Source organism: Mesitornis unicolor, unplaced genomic scaffold, assembly GCF_000695765.1.
Source record: "Mesitornis unicolor isolate BGI_N332 unplaced genomic scaffold, ASM69576v1 scaffold2909, whole genome shotgun sequence".
Classification (NCBI taxonomy): domain Eukaryota; kingdom Metazoa; phylum Chordata; class Aves; order Mesitornithiformes; family Mesitornithidae; genus Mesitornis; species Mesitornis unicolor.
The window spans coordinates 9,507-28,218 of NW_010209142.1; the positions used below are offsets into that span (position 1 = coordinate 9,507).

An 18,712-nucleotide genomic window follows, 5' to 3' on the forward strand; every position below is an offset into this window, starting at 1 on the left:
GGGAACTGCTGGAGAGAGTCCAGCGTAGGGCTACAAAGATGATGGAGGGAGTGGAGCATCTCCCTTATGAGGAGCGGCTGAGGGAGCTGGGTCTCTTTAGCTTGGAGAAGAGGAGACTGAGGGGTGACCTCATTCATGTTTATAAATTTGTAAAGGGCGAGTGTCAGGAGGAAGGAGCCAGGCTCTGCTCTGTGACAGCCAATGCCAGGACAAGGGGCAATGGGAACAAGCTGGAGCATAGGAGGTTCAGTCTGAACATGAGGAAAAACTTTTTTACTGTGAGGGTTACAGAGCACTGGCCCAGGCTGCCCAGAGAGGTTGTGGAGTCTCCTTCTCCGGAGACATTCAAAACCCGCCTGGATGTGTTCCTGTGTGACCTGGTCTGGGTGATCCTGCTCTGGCAGGGGTTGGACTGGATGAGCTTTCGAGGTCCCTTCCAACTCCTGATATTCTGTGATTCTGTGGCCTAATCTATGTGGGGTACAGGCAAGAAAACCTCTATTTTTAATGAGCTGTGATAGTGCTCTGTATAACGTTGTTAATACCTTTCCTTTAATGGAAATACTTTTCCAGATACATCCAGTATTTTATTTGCCTCCTTATGGCTGCATTTCACTGATCGCTTTTATCGCATGACTTAAAGGATCTTTGTTCCCAGGTGAGCTCCCATTTAGCAGCAGAAATAGTTTTCAGCCGAGGAATGCATAGCTTTGCCCTTGTGCACCGAGGCTTTTACCTTCTGTCTGCTGCTTTGATGCTCCTTTCCTCATGGGATGGTGCTCTGTTTGTCCTCTGTTCCTACGTTGTGCTAATTTTGTTAATGTAAAAATAAACCCAACTCTAGAAACGGGTAGAGGTGGAAATGGGAGCTGACGTTAGGAAAGAACTGGGCAAAAATGCCCAGTGTTGGGTAAAGGAACAGCGAAATGAAGAGAGGGCACAGAGACCAGGAGGAAGAGTGAGAATTTCTGCAGTATTGGTCAAATGAAGGCTGCTCACATTTGCCTGAGCATTAATCTCTCACGGAGACATAGTTGGGATGGATAAAGCCATGCCAAAATCCCAGAAATAAATGTATAACTCAGGGCATTCTGCATTTTGACTTTTTAAGAGTAGCAACTCTGCTGCTTAACTTTGGACACGTCTTTATTTTTTTATTCAGGAGTTTCCAAAGTATTCAGTGTGTTTAAAGCCTTATTTTCTAAAAGCATTTTAAAAATACCGAATCCTAAAAGCGCTTTTAAAGTCCAGAATTGAGGGGATTAGTTGTCTTGAATAATTTATCCACAAAACTTGAAAGGGAGAGAATTTGCTTAGGTCTTTAAAATGTATATGATACATTTTCTTATAGATTGGAATGACTCTGAAAGACTTTTATCCAGATCAGTCCATTCAGCAGATATTAGAAGTCACAGGCAATAGCAATTAAGGCGTAAGGCGTTTCCTGGGAATTAATATCAAGCTGGGAGGAGTTGGGATGGCTCAAAGTGCAGCTGAGGGCCGCTAGCTGCAGTTGATGATTAATGCCCTCTGCTGAGGTCGTTATTATAATCAGCTGAAAATGGAGGAAAATTCAGAGGTATGAAACTTTTTAATGGCAGATGCAGTTTCAGTCGGTGCAGTAGATGCGTCCCCACGGTGGATATCCTACCCTGTATTAATATTAAATAAAGGGCTTGATTTCACTTCTCCCGCCCCCAGCATTTTTAGGAGTGTTAATCAAAGCTGAATCCCTAAAGCTGCACCCGTATCAAATTGAAAAGTAAGCAGAATAAAGTCCCTAGCGCTTTAATGTTCTCCCAGTATTGCACTTGGCGTCCAGTACTTAATCAGCTTTATTTAGAGATGCTCCCATCTGTCCCTTTCGGTGCCTAATGAGTGACTCAGTATTGTCCAGAAATGTGCCCAGAACGTTCCCTGCGCTCGCTGTTCTTGGACCCGCGTCTGAAATCACGTCCTCCCTTCCTTTGCGTTATGTCCCAAAGCAAGATCAGGGTTTTGGGTTGTTGTGTATGTGGTGCACGAAGAGGGCAGGCACGCAGGGCTGGCCAGTGCAGGAAAGTCTGCTGTGTCCATTCAGAACAGAGAATCTGTTTCCTAATAAATAGGATAATTTTCTAATAAATAAATAGGATAATTAGGATAATATCCTAATAAATAGGATAATAGGAGACTCTTAAATAATAATAGATACTTCTTAGTGTCCAGACAGGTCCATGCATGGTTTCATCCACGGTTGGTCGAAGATTTTGTTACACAATGAATTATTTTATTGTTGAGTTGTGGGGAAACTGAGAGTTGCTACAGGGGGCAAGGAAACGTTCACCTTACTGCTTAGTTTTTAATCATGTGACTTCTGTTATAATACCTTGATCATCTCATATATATATATATATATATATATGTATGTATGTGTGTTTGTATATATAAAAAATATAAATCCTTGATATCTCATCCCCCATATATATATATATAGATATAAAATATAAATACCTTGATATCTCGTATATATGTATTTAAGTTTGTTTCCTTCAAGAAAGTACTGAAGAAGTCAGAAACAGGTGATATTAGACATAAGCTTTAATTAGTCACCATTATCTTTTATTTAGGTTATGCACAGCACTGCATGTTTCTGTTCCACATGTATGCTGGTCCCCTGTTTCTTTCCCTTCCCTGGTCACTGGGAAGGTTGGGGCATCAAAATTCCCGGCAGGAGAGGACTGAGACGAGTGCAGCTTTTGGCTGACCTTTACACAAGTGTCACTGGATGGAGACTTCTGCTCAGGAAAATGAAATTTTGCAAAAAAGTAAGCGAAGCAGTTAAAAGACATAACTGAGGTGTGAAACGCTGACAATTTGAACATTAGGGGGTATGACCAGACCCGCTTGTATAAACCTATCGACTTCACGCTGTCTGTGGCATTGCTGCTTGTCTTTATTCGCCCTCAACCAAACCACGGAGCTCTCTCCTCTCTTTTCATTTTCTTTTTCTGTTTCCTCCGAAGTGTCTCCTGCGGTGGGAGGAAGAGGTGAGTGAGGTCAGGCGAAATGAAATGAAAATCACGAAAGCTTAACAGACCGCAGGGAGGTTCCTTTGAGAGGCTGCCAGAGATGGGCTATCGGTTATGGGGAAGGAGACCACAGAGTTGGCAGGGAATGAAAGGAGCTCTGGTACATGCGCGGTCGTGTTTCATCCTCCTTGCCACAAAACTCCTCTGTTTTCCTGGTTAACCCTTTGACAAACACATCGTGCTGATAGCAGGCACTTCCACAGCGCTGTCAGTGCTCCCCAGTGCTTCAGGATGCGTTTTTCTAAGTTTGGGCTTCTTTGTCGTGCTTGAAAGATCAACAGATGAGAACTGAAGGATTGATGAGATTACATTAACTGCATGTTCTGTTTGTGCTCCTGCAGCCTCTACCAGTTATCCACTCTGAGGGATCAGAAATTGTTTTCCCAGTTGAGAAGAGAAGTTGTATTTAAAATACATAAAAACATGCTTACTCGAAAGGAAACGACAGGTTATTGTAATTATGCAGTAACCTGACATATTATTATACATCACCTGACATAATAGCCCTCAGTGTATGAAATGGTGTGGCAAAGTCCTCTGTGTGCACACATGGCTTACAGAGAAACTGCAGAGAGAGCCGGAGCCTCCAGGGCTGCTGACACCTTGAATTTCTGGTGATTTCTAGGTCCACAGCTGTGCTGCATTTCAGATCCTTCTTCTACAGTGTTAAAATGTCTGTATTTGTGTCGTGTCCCTCTGAACATGGAGTTCTGCAGCCACACGTTTTTCAGCCTGACATTTGTCTTTGGCAGAGGTCACTGTTTTCAGTTTTCTAACTTCTTTCTCTGCTGCTACAGGAACGCTCAAGGCGTCAGTGTATATCCACCTGAAGTATTTAAATGACAAAACAGCCAGAGAAACACAACACGCGATACAAAATGACGCTGCAGTGTTGATGTGAATGCAACCCTCAGTTAGGGTGGGCCTGACTTTGCTGACTCCGTTGTCGTTCAGCACAATGGTTGCTTTTGTGCAGATGAAACCACCGTTGTCTGGTGTTTTCAGTCATGTGCCCTTGGCAGCTTTGTTTTGTAAATCGTTGTCACAAGTTTGCGTAACTTCTCTGAGAAATTCAGTAGCTGCTGGGTTAATCAGAGTTAATCTCCAGCATTATTTCTTTTTCATTTGCAGGAGAAGTTTGAAGGCTTGTTCCGTGCCTACGATGACTGCGTGACGTTCCAGCTCTTTAAAAGCTTCAGGCGCGTGCGGATAAACTTCAGTAGTCCCAAATCCGCTGCTCGTGCCAGGATAGAGCTGCATGAAACACAGTTCAGAGGGAAGAAGTTAAAGTTGTATTTTGCACAGGTAATGAAATCTGGCATTTACTTCTATGTTAGTGCGTAGCTTTTATAGAAATACTGCGCAGTAACACTGAATAAAAGTAATAAAGGTTTCTCCCGTGACAAATCTCTCTGCTAAAAGAGTGCTCAAACGTTCTTTTGTTGCCAAGCTTTACCTGCCCAGGGGTCTGCAGGAAATTTAAAGGACCACTCAGGACCCGAGTTGTTTATTCAGCACACAGAAATTACATAGCTTAAAACTGATTTATAACACTGGGTGTTTTCTCTGGGTAACTCTCTAAACTAACCATAAAACTAGCAGTTATGTGAAGTGTCATACGTTCATTAAGACGGTAGGTCTGAATTACTTATTTGACTGCAACCTGGAGCCACAGTCAGGCTTCCTCCTGCCTTTTTTTCCTTACTGAATACATGTATGAATTTTCTAAAAGGAATTTATTATGTTCGAGTAAAAGGAAGATGGTAGGGGCAGAACAACACCCCCAGCCTGGGAACGTAGATGATGTTATCCATCTGTTGAAGCGTCAGACGGGTTCAGTTCTTCTTGGCCAAGAAAGAGACAACCCAGATCCCCCCCAGCCTGGGTGAGTGCTAGGCCCAGCCAGGATAGAGGAAGGGGAGGGAGGTATCTGTCAAATCTTAGAGGCAGTTAAATTTTGAGCCTCTACAGCCTGGTCAGAATAAAGGCTGGTTTGAGCCTAGGGAGAAGCAGAGCCTCAGAAGGATGGGAAACTACAGTTATGAAATAAAAATATGCATAATGGGTTAGATGAGTTCAGAAGAACTTACGGTTGGATTTAGGTGTTGAAAATCTGCCCCAATTCCGTTGTCTGTGTCTTAATCTCCTAGATCTGGCTCTGACCTTTTTTCTGAAAGGTTTCAAAACCTGCTGTTAAGCAGATCTGAGAATCATTTCATGCTGAGTGCACAATCAAGAGGTTAATTGAAAACTTAGGATAACACAAGAAAAAGAAAAATGTGCATAATAGTGATTAGTTTCCATGCTTAAGCTGATTTCCTTCAAAGCCATTTAGGTTGCTACTCTATGCTCTCCAGCCTTAAAAGAGCTCATTAGTGGTGTCCGAGGAGTGAGGATTTGGAAGCGGAGCAGTGTCTGGAGCAGTGTAGGTTTATATGGGTCTGAGCCAGACTGAATAAGCACTTTCAGAACCAGAAGTTTTGGGGAACATGGGCTTGCAAGACCGAAACTGGCTCTGCAAAATCCATTCCAGTATAGCAGGGTGCTGTGTCAGGCTTGCTGTCATACAAATGTCATTTATAAATGTGATTTATTCTTCTGGGCCCCAGGTGTTTGTCGACTTGCTCAGGTATGGCTGCAGAATAACTCATTTATGTTGAGGCTTCTTTAATGTACCAGAGAAAAGCAGGAATTAAACTAGGTAACTCAGGATGGAAATAAAACGAGAACAATTCGTTACAAATGATTGGGGAGATGGTAGATTCCTTTATCACTTCAGCTAAAAAAGTCAAATCTTCAGAAATCTTTCTGAAGTATTGATAAGGCCTTGAAGCAGGAGTTACTGGTTTCTTGTCTAATGTCTGTCTTTATTTAGGAGTTTAGGCCAGTAGATCACTACAGTATCTTTTCAGCCTCAGAAATACCCAAACGAGCAGCTGTGGATACCAGAGCTTTGCATTTATCCTCAGAGAACATATACAGTAGTCACAAACCTTGTCGCTTTGCTCGTATAACAGCCTCCTGCAGTGTATTTACTGTAGAGGAGCCATCTGTAAGGTTGAGATGAAATCCATCTGCAGGCCTTCTCTGCTGAGACTGATGCTGAAACCCTGCCTGTGCGATTCGAGTAATCATCCCATTTGCCCATCCCATGCTAAACAGTGTCTTTGTTATGCTTTAAAGATCCAGACCTCCGAGACAGATGGAGACAAGCTGCATTTGGCACCGCCACAGCCTGCAAAACAGTTTCTCATCTCGCCTCCAGCCTCCCCACCTGTAGGGTGGCAGCCAATAGATGATGCAACGCCTGTCATCAACTACGACCTCCTTTATGCAGTTTCTAAGCTAGGACCAGGTAAGTTTGTGGTCCTTGTATAAAAAAATGCGTCAGAAAAAGCAAATGAGAAATAGCAGCGTAGCTAATAACTGTAGAGGAAGTTGGCATAAAGGCTGTAAGGTGCATTAAATCTTTGGATTTAGGTTGATGCGTGTCAACTGGTCCTTTGCTTAAGGATGAGTTTTACCATATGTACCTGCAGAATTATGTCTGCAGCTTGCGAGTGCTGTGTGATTGAAGAGCGGATCTGAGCTTGGGTAAGCGATTTATTGTGCTTGGGTTTGTGCTTAGATGAGACAACCGATGGTTTGTGTGAGGACTGGACAGATGCCTGTCCATGGACTTGAGGAGGTTTTGCTTTAAATCACTTCTGCCCAGCACTGCTTTCCAAGATGCAGAATACCTTGTCTGATATTTCGGCATCGCTGCGTCTCCACCAGAGTGGAAAATCTCTCATGTTAACAAGTTTGTCGATAGAACAGCCGTTCCCCGATCCCTGCCCATTTTCTGTTGAAAACTGTGAAGATGTTGTAGCCTCTATCAAAACAGGATGGATATCCATGGATAATGCGGATGGACTTTCTTCTGTCTTCCCATCTTCAGCTAATTCCAGGAACTAAAGCTAGCTGGGATTTTCAAAACAGTGCTTTCCCTTAGAAAATGCTCATCTGATGAAGCCAAAACTTTTCAGAGGAGAGAATTGCTATTGATTTTATTAAATCATCTTTACAAATCATTTTCTTTCAAAGCCGTTAAAGCATCCTCTTTTAAAATTGTCAAAATGGAGAAGGTGCCAGTTTCAGGTCTAAGCAGTATCGTTTAGAAATTAAATCTCATTTACATTCGTACACGATATGAAGAAATAGCTTGTTAAATTATTTTCATACTGAAATAAAACACTTCATAGCCAATCTAATAACAACTGAGGGGAGTGAGCTCATGAGCATTTATCAGAGGTTATTTTTGAAATTCCTGTGGGATGAGAGAATCGTTTTCTCCTCAGCTGTACTGAAGATGCCACTTTCCTGGTCTGAGACTGGTTTCCAGTTGCAGACATCCCCATCACTGGGGCTTTTGTGTAACTGCACCCAGAGCTGAGGTGCGTGGGGTGCAGGAAGAGACGTGTCGTGATGCACAGCATTCGCAGGATCATCTCCTAGGGGATTGGACTAGATGATCTTTTGAGGTCCCTTCCAATCCCTAACGTTCTGTGATTCTGTGATTCTGTGATCTCCTATCTTTTTCACCAGGGATCTCTCACAGAGGGGCAAAATATACATCAGCAAAATAGCGGAAAGCCCATAGAAAAGGGCTGTCAGGTGTAATGCTCCGTACTCTATTGCATACTATTGTTTCCAGAATTGGTGCTTTGCTTCTAAACTGCTGAATACAAGAAAACCAAAAAAAGCTCCTTTTTTTTTTTCCCCTTTGAAGCAGCACTGTTATAAATGGAAACATGGAAACGAATTCCCTGGCCAGCTGGGTAATAAATCAATGGCTGCTCTAGAGCAGTGGAATGTGAAATATCACTCATTGCCCCACACTGCAGGACAGCTTTGCGTGAAGGTCATATTCACCCGTATTTAAGGAGCCTGCAGGGAGCAATATGAAAAGTCATTCAGTGCTCTCTTCTTTCTATTTTTAGCACTCGTTAGAGAGATCAATTTTAGTTTAACTGCAGTGGCGCTTTGAAAATAGCGTTGCAGCTCTCGGTTGTGCATTTACTATGTTTAGAATTTCATTGAAGAACAAATCCCACCAAAACTCATTTGTCAGTATCACATCAGTAAAACATGCTGTGATACATCAAATAACACTCTTAGCCTCAGCTCAGATAGATTTTTTTAAAATTCAAACAAAAAAACGCCATAAAAAAGGAACTATGGCTTAGCAGCCATCAAAAAGTCCTCACTGGCACAAGTGTTTACACAACTCTGAGCCTGACTTCCCCGTCCTGAACTTGTGAGGAATCTCTGCTGTATTAAATACATTGATTTGGTCAGATGAATATCTGAGGTCCAGCTCGTTTGAGTGTGTAAATTGTGAACAGTTTCTTTGTGTATCCTCAGTTTTACTGACTCATTTCAGTGGCAATGTGAGACAGGTACACAGCTTGGACATGGACCCACGCCACTCTCCCATTTCACAGCACGCTGCCAGAACCATCATCGCCACAAAACTAGAGACTAAAACTGAGCCTGGGTGCAAAGGCTGGGAGATTCGCTCCAAAATAATATGAATAGGCCAGAAGTTAGTTGACAGAATTGCCATGTGCTGTCTTTTTCCAAGCTCGGTTTTGGGACAGGTACTAATTTTGTATGCGTCCTCGTGGCTGCAGCAGTGACTTCTGGCATCTCAGAGGTCTAAGGGAAAGACTTTTTTGCTGTACACAAAAGGAAGCTGCCTTTTGGTCCTTCGACGTTAAATTGAGATCGGTGAGGGTGCATTTACTTCTTAGGGAAGCCCATGGCATATTTAATTAGATTTCTGGTTGATTGATGTGCATTCTCACTTTCCGCAGACGCAGAAATTGAGCTTTAAATGAGGCGTGAACAGAACGCCACGGAGCAGTCAGAGCCAGCAGCTGTGGCTGCGCTTGGTCCTGACCACCAGCCTGCCATTTTTTCAATATATTGCAAATAAAGAAGTGTGCTCATTAATCTCCTTGATGAAAAACGCTTCTGCTGCCAAGACAACTTCCAGTGGTTTAAAATACTCATGGAGATACAGAGGCGTTGCACTGCACCAGGGTGGCCTGACTTGAACCCAACTCTTTCCTACTCATACGCTTGCAACTGACCAAGCTGTTGTCTGGTCTAGGCCCTCATGTCTTTTCCATAACATTTTATAAAGTCATAGTTTCATCCCACTGAGGAACACAGGAAATAAATTTATAGGAGAAATGTTTGTAAGGGCTGGGGGAATCTCCAGGTCCAGGCTATGGACAGAACAGCAGAGCTGCTCCTCTCACAGAAAAGGCAGCAACATTTACTCTGCCATTGTACACACCATCCGAATGGCACCAGAATAAGCCCTTTCTTTTCTGGAAAGCAGTCCTGCCCTTTCCCTATCCACCCCAAAGCCTGCCTATTGCTTCCCTCCTTCTCCATTGCCTCTTTCAAACCCGTCACTCCAATTTCTTAGAAACATAGAATCACAGGATGTGTTGGGCTGGAAGGGACCTTTAAAGCTCATCCAGTCCAACCCCTGCAGTGAGCAGGGACATTGGTACCAGATCAGGTTGCTCACAGCCCCATCAAGCATGGCCTTGAATATCTCCAGGGATGGGGCCTCCACCACCTCTCTGGGCAACCTGTGCCATGATCTACCACCCTCATAGTGATGAACTTTTTCCTGATATCCAACCTAAATCTCCCCTTTTCTAGTTTAAAACCATTACCCCTCGTCCTATCGCTCCATGCCCCAGTGAACAGCTCTTCCCCAGATTTCTTATAGGTACCTTTCAGGTATTAGAAGGTTGCTATAAGGTCTCCTTGGAGCCTTCTCTTTTCTAGGCAGAACAACCCCAACTCTCTCAGCTGTCTTCTTAGGAGAGCTGCTCCAGCCCTTGGATCATCTTTGTGGCCTCCTCTGGACCAGCTCCAGCACTTCAGTGTCCTTTTTGTGCTGGAGACTCCAAAGCTGGATGCAGTATCCAGGTGAGGTCTCACCAGAGCAGAGCAGAGGGGCAGAATCCCCTCCCTGGCCCTGCTGGCTACATTTCTTGTGATGCAGCCCAGGATGCCGTTGGTTTCTGGGCTGCAGGTGCACATTGGTAGCTCACGTCCAGCTTCTCATCCACCGGTGCTCTCAAGTCCTGTTCCTCAGGGCTGCTTTCCAGCACATCATCTCCCAGCCTCTATCAGTAACAAGGATAATTCTTCTCAGCAGACTGCCCTGTACTCCCTCACTTTCTAACTCTGCACTTCAAAGTCCCTTTCCCCAGCATCCCAGGAACCACCCCAACCTCCCCTTCCCAATCTCAACCCCTGCCTGCTGCCCATAGAGCGGTTGCCAAAGTTGCCTTTCTCTCAAGGCCTTGATTCACGTTTCCCATCCCTCATCAGCATTCCAGTAGGCTTTGCACCTCCTTAAATGCCCTCAGGCTACGCTCCAGGTCATGTAAAATACATTTTTCACATTGTGAAAGCACCATTCTGAATTGTTACACGGCTCTCAAGTCAACAGCGTTTCCTCTTGGGACACAGAGGCGACCTGCACCAGTCTGTGCCACTTGGCTGCTGGGTCTGCGGATGATGAGTGGTCCAAGGAGGGCTTGGGTGAGGGTTGCATTTTTGGCTCTGAGCAATTGGGATGTAGCTGTTCCCGCCATGCTCTGGCTGGGCTTCTTGAGGAGGATGCGTAGCTCTTGCCCCTGTTCCTCCCTGGGTTTGGCTCCCCCTTGCACAGGGAAGGGGAAAACAGGGCAGAGCAGGGCCCTGCCCAGTAAGTGCTGCACACAGGGATTGCAAACCTTGTCTTGCACCGCATGTTTTTTATGCCCAGGTATTTTCAGACTCTCATGTTTGTTCTCGCTGATTCAAAGGAAGCAGTAAATACTTCAGGTGACTTCCAGAGAGGATTAAAAAGGGGGTGGAGGGACAGGCAGATAAGCAATAGATAAACATGCACTTAGACAAAGGACCACTTATTATTTGCACCATATTATTTGTAAAGCACTTGGATGAAGAGAATGTAAGTGGAAGGGATTTTTACCTTTTAGTGACACATTTAACGTGGAATGGCCATCTCTGAACCCGTTAACCTTTGATCATGAGTCAGAACCAGGGATGAGGATGAGGTGGCTGCGCAGCATCATTGCCATTTCTTCATTATCACCTGAGTGTACGAGCATATTCTTTGCTGGACAAGAGAGCCTCGTTAGACAAGAGATGCAGCATCAAGGACAGGTCCTAGCGCTGATGCGTAAAATCACATGGCATTGATTTTAATGCTGAAATATTGTAAGTTGATTTTGGGCTGTTGTGGTCATCACCTGAGGCTGTGTGTTTACCTGAGGTTAACATGGTCACAAAAGGCAGTGCCAAGTGACACAAAAGCAGCTGAGCCCATCGCTGAACGGTGAAACTTCCATTTCCTATTTTTTTCTTAGGCGAAGCAAATGAATGGAGGAACAGCACTGCTATTTTCAGGGGTCTGTTAGGAACATTTTCAGACAAATCTGTGTGGTGGAGGTGCGACAGCTTGGTTCTTGGTTCAGGGAGAGAAGCAGGGGGGCTGTGGGGCGATGCAGGGCCTGAGAAGGCAAAGGAGGCAGCATCAGAGACGGCCGAGAGAGAAAACTGGACCAATGCTTGAGTGGTATTAACTGCAGAGGCTGGGGAGTCCTAACTGCACCAACTCAACTTGCTACCCGTAGCTTGGACAAGCTGTACCTTGTAAGCAGTGTAATTAGTAAGTAATGACTTAAGTAAGTAAGTTAGTTAAGTAACTGCAGTGATTCAGCCATTACTCCAGTAGCTTAAGTGCTGCGGATTCAGCTCAATTTTTATTTTTATTTATGGAGGTGGTGTTAAAAGGAAAGGAAAAATAACATAGTAAAAAAGCAGAAAGGAAGGGGTAGTCAAGCTCTACTGGATTTTTTATTTTGTACTTATTACCGTAGTATTTTTCTGCAGACAACGGTTACATTTTGGAACAAGATACAGCTGTATAAAAATCCCGTGTTTACCGTTGTCCTGTTCCTAGCTCAGCCATAAAAAGGTTTTTCTGCAGTTTGAGCCACAGGCATGAATAATTGTGAGTTCAGAACCGAGTCTGCAGCTCATTTCTGCTCAGAAATAACTGTATGCATTAAAAACCTAATTTATGAGCGCATCACATTTTGATTTGCAAAGTGACATTAAATGCCGTTGCCGTTACTTGTGCCAGAGGCAGCCGAGTATTCTTCCTTGCGTCTGTACTTATTTCCGGTGTTCAGAGTCCTTCTGGGAAAGGTCTGAGCAGTAAAAGAACGTGGCATTTGAACTGGGATTATTACCTTTTAAGAGGGCGGTGAATCTGATTTACTCGGCGGCGCTGGTGTGCGAGAAAAGGGCCCGGCGCTGCAGAGCGGCTGACAGTGACCAATGCGGCCCTCGGTGCTGCTTGGCGGCATTGACGTCAGCCCAGAGCTGAGAAATTAGCTGAAGCCCCCGGGGAAAATAGGCAAAGAAAAGCCATAGAATTTCTCAACGCGGCACAACCGAGCGATTTCTCTTTTTATATATTTTAGCCTATCAGCAAGACCTGTCGGGCTTTGCTCGATTTGGATTCAGAGGGAAGGCTGCCAAAAATAGAGCAGTTAAATGTCAACATTAATGGTATCACAGCAGTAAAATATTTCTCACAGCGAGTTGCCTGACTTACAGCTATTATTCACTGGTTGACTCCTATTTTTTAGGCAAAAATGCAGCATGTCCTCTAGTCCCCAGCCACCCAGTTGTATTTGGACCAAGAATTTGTCAGCATAAATAGCAGATGATGTCAGTCCCAGCACTGCGAGTGCTAATGCGGGGCCAAACCTGCAGTCCCTTCCTCACGGGAACTGCTCTGCCACAGAGTTGCTAATAAATAAAAATCGGAATTAGTCACACGAACAAACAAGTGCTGTGAGGTAAGGACTGCTACTTCACCTTCATCCTACGCCACCCAGCACTGCCTGAGATGGAGCTGTGCCACAAACACAGCTCAGCGACGCATACAGGGACCTCGCCTTCCTCATCTCAGAATATTTTGCAGGCAATATGCAAAATAGAGCAGTCTTGTAGAAAAAGAAGTAAATCCAAGCTATCAGGTGTGCATGTGGTCAGTGTAAGCTTGTTTTCATTTAGCTGCGGCTTGTGGGTCTTGGAGATGGGAGCGGTGACAAATAGTCCAAATGGGGAGGCAGTGCATTATCTGGAATGGTTTCTAGTGCTGCGAACGGGTGCTTGTCACTTCTGAAAGACCAGTTCATCCTGTCAGAAATGTCACTGTTAAAGCATTTATTTCTTCACAGTCTTAAATTAATGCCTTGCAATTTAATAATCAATGCTTACATCCAGTGTCCAACCCAAAACACGTGTAGTGCTGGCAGCCTGAATGCAGGTCTGAAAGTCCTGTGTCTGATCCTGGTTTTCCTTGGTTTGCCTGTGGACTCTTGCAGGTGATCACCTAACCCATATTCCTCTTCCTCACAGGAGTGCTGGGTGGAGGCTTGAATAAGGAATGTTCAGAGTTAGAAAATCTAATGTCCTGTTTAAGTGTTTAGACTGCCAATGAGCATTAATAGATGGTAATTCATCGGTAGAGGCAGAATTTGTTACAGAGCTAAAGAGCTTTGAATATCAAAATCTGTCTGGAGCAGCCAGGTGTATTTTTTGAGTTCTGGAGCAATTGGACCAAGTGGTGATGTCTGTCTGGAGTTGCAGAATGGAGTGGATTTTAAATGGTGCTGGAGCCAGGCTAGACTGAAAACCAAAAGAATAGACCCAGGCCAAGAGGTGTGACATGACTTCAGACCAAACGTTTGATGGGTTGGATTCCACTCCCCCTTCCTAACCATGAACTTCTATGTTGCCTCTCCTCTTCATACTCTTTTTTTGTTTCCTTGTTATTTTAGCGCTGCTGGCACTAATACTGGTGCACAACATTATTATAGACCCCAATGTGTTTCATTCTGCTTTACAGACCAGTGATCCCTGCCCTGGAGACAGGATCCCCAAAATCTGCTGTGACAGCTGATACAGTTGAGCCATGCTTGCCCTCACCTGCACCTGGGAGCAGCACACGCTCAGCTGCCCTATCCAGACACAGGAATATTCTGCAATCCAAAAGTGCCATGGTCTGAGCCGCTACTCAGACCGTGATCCTTTGGTCTAACGATTTATTTCTGCTTCCAGGAGAGAAGTACGAGCTGCACGCAGGAACAGAGTCCACTCCCAGTGTGGTAGTGCACGTCTGCGACAGCGACATGGAAGAAGATGAGGACCCAAAGAATTCTCCAAAGCCAAAAATCATTCAAACCCGGCGCCCTGGTCTGCCACCGCCTGTATCTAACTGAGCCTCTCCGGCAGAAGCGGCACTTCTCTCCTCCAGCACAGCTCTTGGGTTTTGTTTGCTTCGTTTCGTTGAAAGGCAGCCATTGCCTTCTGAGTACCAGGACATTCAACTCATTGAAATCCCTTCACAGTAATCAAGCCTATGTAATTAAAGGGCTAGGAAATTGTAAATGTAACCATATCACACACCAACTAACAGATTTTTCAGGAAAGGACAAAACCAGGCTGAAGGAACAAGGGAGGGTTTCAGTCTGAGGATTTTTTCACAGCTGTGGTTTGCATGCTGAAACACCATTAACAGAGAGATTGTTCAGGGTGGGCAATTAGGCCGATATCAGGCTTGATGTTCGGACTCCCAGAACATGTGCTAGTGCCCTTCATCAAGTGCTCCTCTGCCCTCCTCGGTTCCCCAGCAGACTTTAGTCTTCTCCATGTATTGTTATTTCTAAGGGGGAGTGTGTGTTGTTTATAATCTACTAGCAGCTTGGTGGCCTTTTCACCCCCCTGGAATTTTCTGTAAGGAATATTATCTGCAAGATCTTTAGAAACAGCAGGAAAACGCCTTCTCCCACCAACAGCTTTGGAGTGCACTGGTCCTTACTGGTGGCAGGAGTGAGACCGCGCTCTCTGGGCTGAGGGGAGAGGCAGCAGCTTGCTGGGGGTTCTGGTGGCTTTCGATCCTTCTCTCTAAGGAGGGAACCAGAATATCACCAGGAATTGTCATTTTATCTTCCATAAGGGTGTGAGTGGTATTTCTCTCTGGGTTTGAGGAGGAAAGAGAAGATAACTGCTTGTTTAAGGTAGGATTCATTGCTCTCTGTCATAGCTGTAAGTTCTAGTAATGATGCAGGCTGAACGCTTTCGTAGTGGTGTGTTGAATAGCCCTGAAACTGTTAGTGATTACTTCTACATCTCCAGTATTCAGACCTTTTCCCTCCCCACTTCCTGCGCTTTAAAGCCCTTTTTGAGCTGTATGCAGTTTGGGTTTGTGGAGGTGAGGAGAGGTTGGTTGGTGTTCTTTTGTTGGGTTTTTTTTTTTCTTTCTTTTTTTTAGGCCAAAGAAAACAGGACCATAATTACACACTTGAAATTAGACTGCATGCAACCGAATCCCCTTTTTTCACTCTGTCCTGCATGTTTCTTTCACTTGCAATGTATACTGGGTTACAAAAATCGTTCTGTGTTTCCGTGGTGGCCGACAGCAGGCAGATACTGGATTCCCTGTCTGCCAGGCCTGCCATGATGAGTTTTTTTTATGCGTACTTGTCATTTTGAGAACATATTTTCTAGATATTTGAGCTCAGATTTTGCATATATTTAAGCATGCGCTTAATTTATGCACACGAGTAGTTCCACTGAAATTAATACTGCAGAAAACCGAGCATATGTGTACGATGCGGTGGGATTTTTGAAGCTGATTAGCTGCAGCTGTACTCCCAAAAGTGACACAGTGAGATTACGTCGTTTCAAATCCGTTACGAGTTCAAATAAGTAAACACATCTTGGAAGCTCAGTCTAGGATCTGAAAAGCCAGCTGAGATGCTGTAATCAAGATTTTTCTTTGTCATAAAACCGAATGATCTGCTTTCTGAGGGAGGGCTCCTTTCACCCTGAATTAGCATTGAGCAGAGTCGAGTCCCTTTGCTGGGATTTTGGCTCTGCCATAATTTGAGGAGGAAAAGTGTTGATCCATTGGTGAGGACAGCAGATGCCACATTCATGGTGAGGACCTTCTGGCAGTGAGGACTTCCCATTCCCATACAGTTCATTCTCTGACCACCACGGCCCCCTGATATTGCTGTTGAGATGTAGCGCTTTCCGTAGCATGTATCTATAATGTGATACTTGTTACTGCATTATAGGCCTTGTCGTGCATGTGTTACACTGATAGGAGCACATTAAATATAGCAGAGACTGAACAAAAAGTGGGGCTTTGCTATCCTCATGATACCTGTGTAAAGTAGCTCCTGAGAGGTTTCACTTTGAGGATTTTTTCAGTGATGCATTCACTCAGAATTTCTTTAAATAAATAAATAGTCACTCACTGCCCCAGGGCTATAACCTATAACTTATAACTAACTATAACATATAACTGCACATCTTCCTGTTGAAAACACCACAGAGGTGACCTACGATATTTCAGGAGTAACAGCACTGTCCTTTTTGAGAACGTGCAGAATGCTACGGTCTGTGGGGTTTAGACCAGTATAAATGGGGAGAGTGAGATTTAAACCTGTAAGATTTTTTGTTGATATCTGCTGTATGGAAGAAATTACTGGCCACATCCTCAACGGCTGTAAGTGATCAGAGATCATCTCTAGTTGAAGTTGATACTCTCAATTTTTTTATGTGCAGAAGTGTTGGAGGCCAAATCTAGTCCTTGTGTCCATGTCATTAAGCATTAAATTAAACAAGACACGGTTCTGAACTAGGGACCTTGGCCTCAAATGATGTAAAACTGTACTGCAAATTAAAGCATTGGCTCTTAAATGTTATTTCCTCAAATTGCACTTTCAGATTTAAAACCAGGCCCCATTCAGTGGCTGCTCTTTATCTTTATAAAACTATGGAGGACGTAGAGCATGGCTCATTGGTTAAAGCACCGAAAGAGAAACAACTACAAACCTGAAAAGTCAGAGGAGCCTGTTGAAACTATGGCCAAAGCTTATAAATCACCTCTGTGTGATAAAATATGGTCATCACAGAAAAGTGTTTCAGGTATTATGGAATAACGGCCAGATGACAAAAGTAGCAGCATTTGTGACTCCTACCTGGTATTTTGCTTCTGGCCTGGCACAGAAGAAAGGCTTTTTTCAGAAACGCTGACCGTCTGGAGGAGTCACTGTCCCATTTAACGCAGTGATTCACTTGCTTCACTGGGAATTGTGTGTAGCATCTGTGAGCTCAGTCCCTCTGACTCGCACTTTTCCCAGGGTGTCCGCAGCGCTAAAGAAGCTTCTCTCATGTAATGTTATAAACAAATGAAACCTCGGAGTTACGTTACAGCTTTGATGCACTGTGACATAGGTGAGGTCCTTTGAATTTCCTTCCCAGAGCAGGAGCGGGCAGCAGCGATGCCCTGGGGCCCTCTGCTGAGTGGACCTTGCTCCTGCTGCTGCTGCTTGGAAATTAGAGAAGGAAATCGAGGGAGTACAGTTGCTGCTTCTGTTGCCCGCTGCCGGCTTGTCCTGTCTGACCTTTTCAGATAAGAAATCGAAATTTTAATGATTTCCTCAGTACAGTTAAAATCTTGAAAGCGTTTTAGAAGGGGTATTTTGGAATCTGCTCTCTTGGAACCAAACAAAGAATTTCTGTGGCCTTGATTTTTGTAATTAAGACGAGGTAGTGCAGGCTGCCCCCTTCCTCCTGTGCACGTACCCACTTGAGTACACTCGGTTTTCAGCGAGAAAACATGGCAGGAGCATCTCTTCCTCAACCGTAACTACAGACACAGTTACTGTAAAGTGCTTTATATTTGAAAAATGTGCCCCATGGATAAATTGCTTAGCATTTATCTGATCCAAAACTGGGTGGGAGGGGTGGGCTGGTTTTATTTTGCTCCCATTTTCCTCCCGTTCAGTATTTGTGCAGAGTGACGGGCTGGACCATCTCGCAGGACTTGATCACAGTGGAACGTCTGAGCACCGGCCGATGATGTTAGCATTTCCATTATACTGTACATACTTTTGAAATACTCTATTTAGTCATATTTTATAGGAGTATTAAAAAGCTACGGGCTAATTAATCACTTTTACACTTGTATAATTCAGAGCTTAGTTTAAAAAAGAAAAATAATAAATATGGCAAACGGTATCTTTGTGTTTTGCTTCTGTTGGCATTTTGAAAAGCAACATTGAAAAAGTTAAATAATATTAATAAATGCGTAGTGTGGTGTACACCATAACTGGTAGAGCTGAAAATGCTTACGTGTGTGGCATAGGCCAAACTCAGCAGAAATGAGGGGGAGGAAGTCGCCCTTTTATTGGCAGGATACGCCGTGTTCCACTTTAAACTGCTGCGTTTCACAGCGCCGTGGGAACTTGCGCTGCTTGCTGTGCATTTGGGTAGGTGTTCGCTAAAGAAAGCATGAAGTGCAGTCCCTGGTGAGCAAAAGCACATCCCTGACAGCCGACGCTGTTCGTTCTGTGCTTTTGTAGCTATGAGTAAATACAGCAGGCGTGAGCGCTTGGATAATCCAGGCTGGGGAAAAAGTCCTATTACATTAATTATTATTATTACAAAACTGAAAACTAATTGTTCGT

At 44.2% G+C, this 18,712-nt stretch overlaps 1 protein-coding gene across 1 annotated transcript; it reads left to right on the forward strand.

Moving 5' to 3' along the window:
• Window positions 1–4,202: 4,202 nt before the first annotated feature.
• On the forward strand, window positions 4,203–14,611 carry RCAN2 (regulator of calcineurin 2; the record flags this gene model as incomplete). The annotated part of the gene is made up of 3 exons (XM_010192770.1): window positions 4,203–4,376; window positions 6,255–6,426; window positions 14,292–14,611. Coding segments are annotated over 3 exons (507 nt in total), but the record flags the coding sequence as incomplete, so codon positions are not given.
• Between the last annotated feature and the right edge of the window lie 4,101 nt (window positions 14,612–18,712).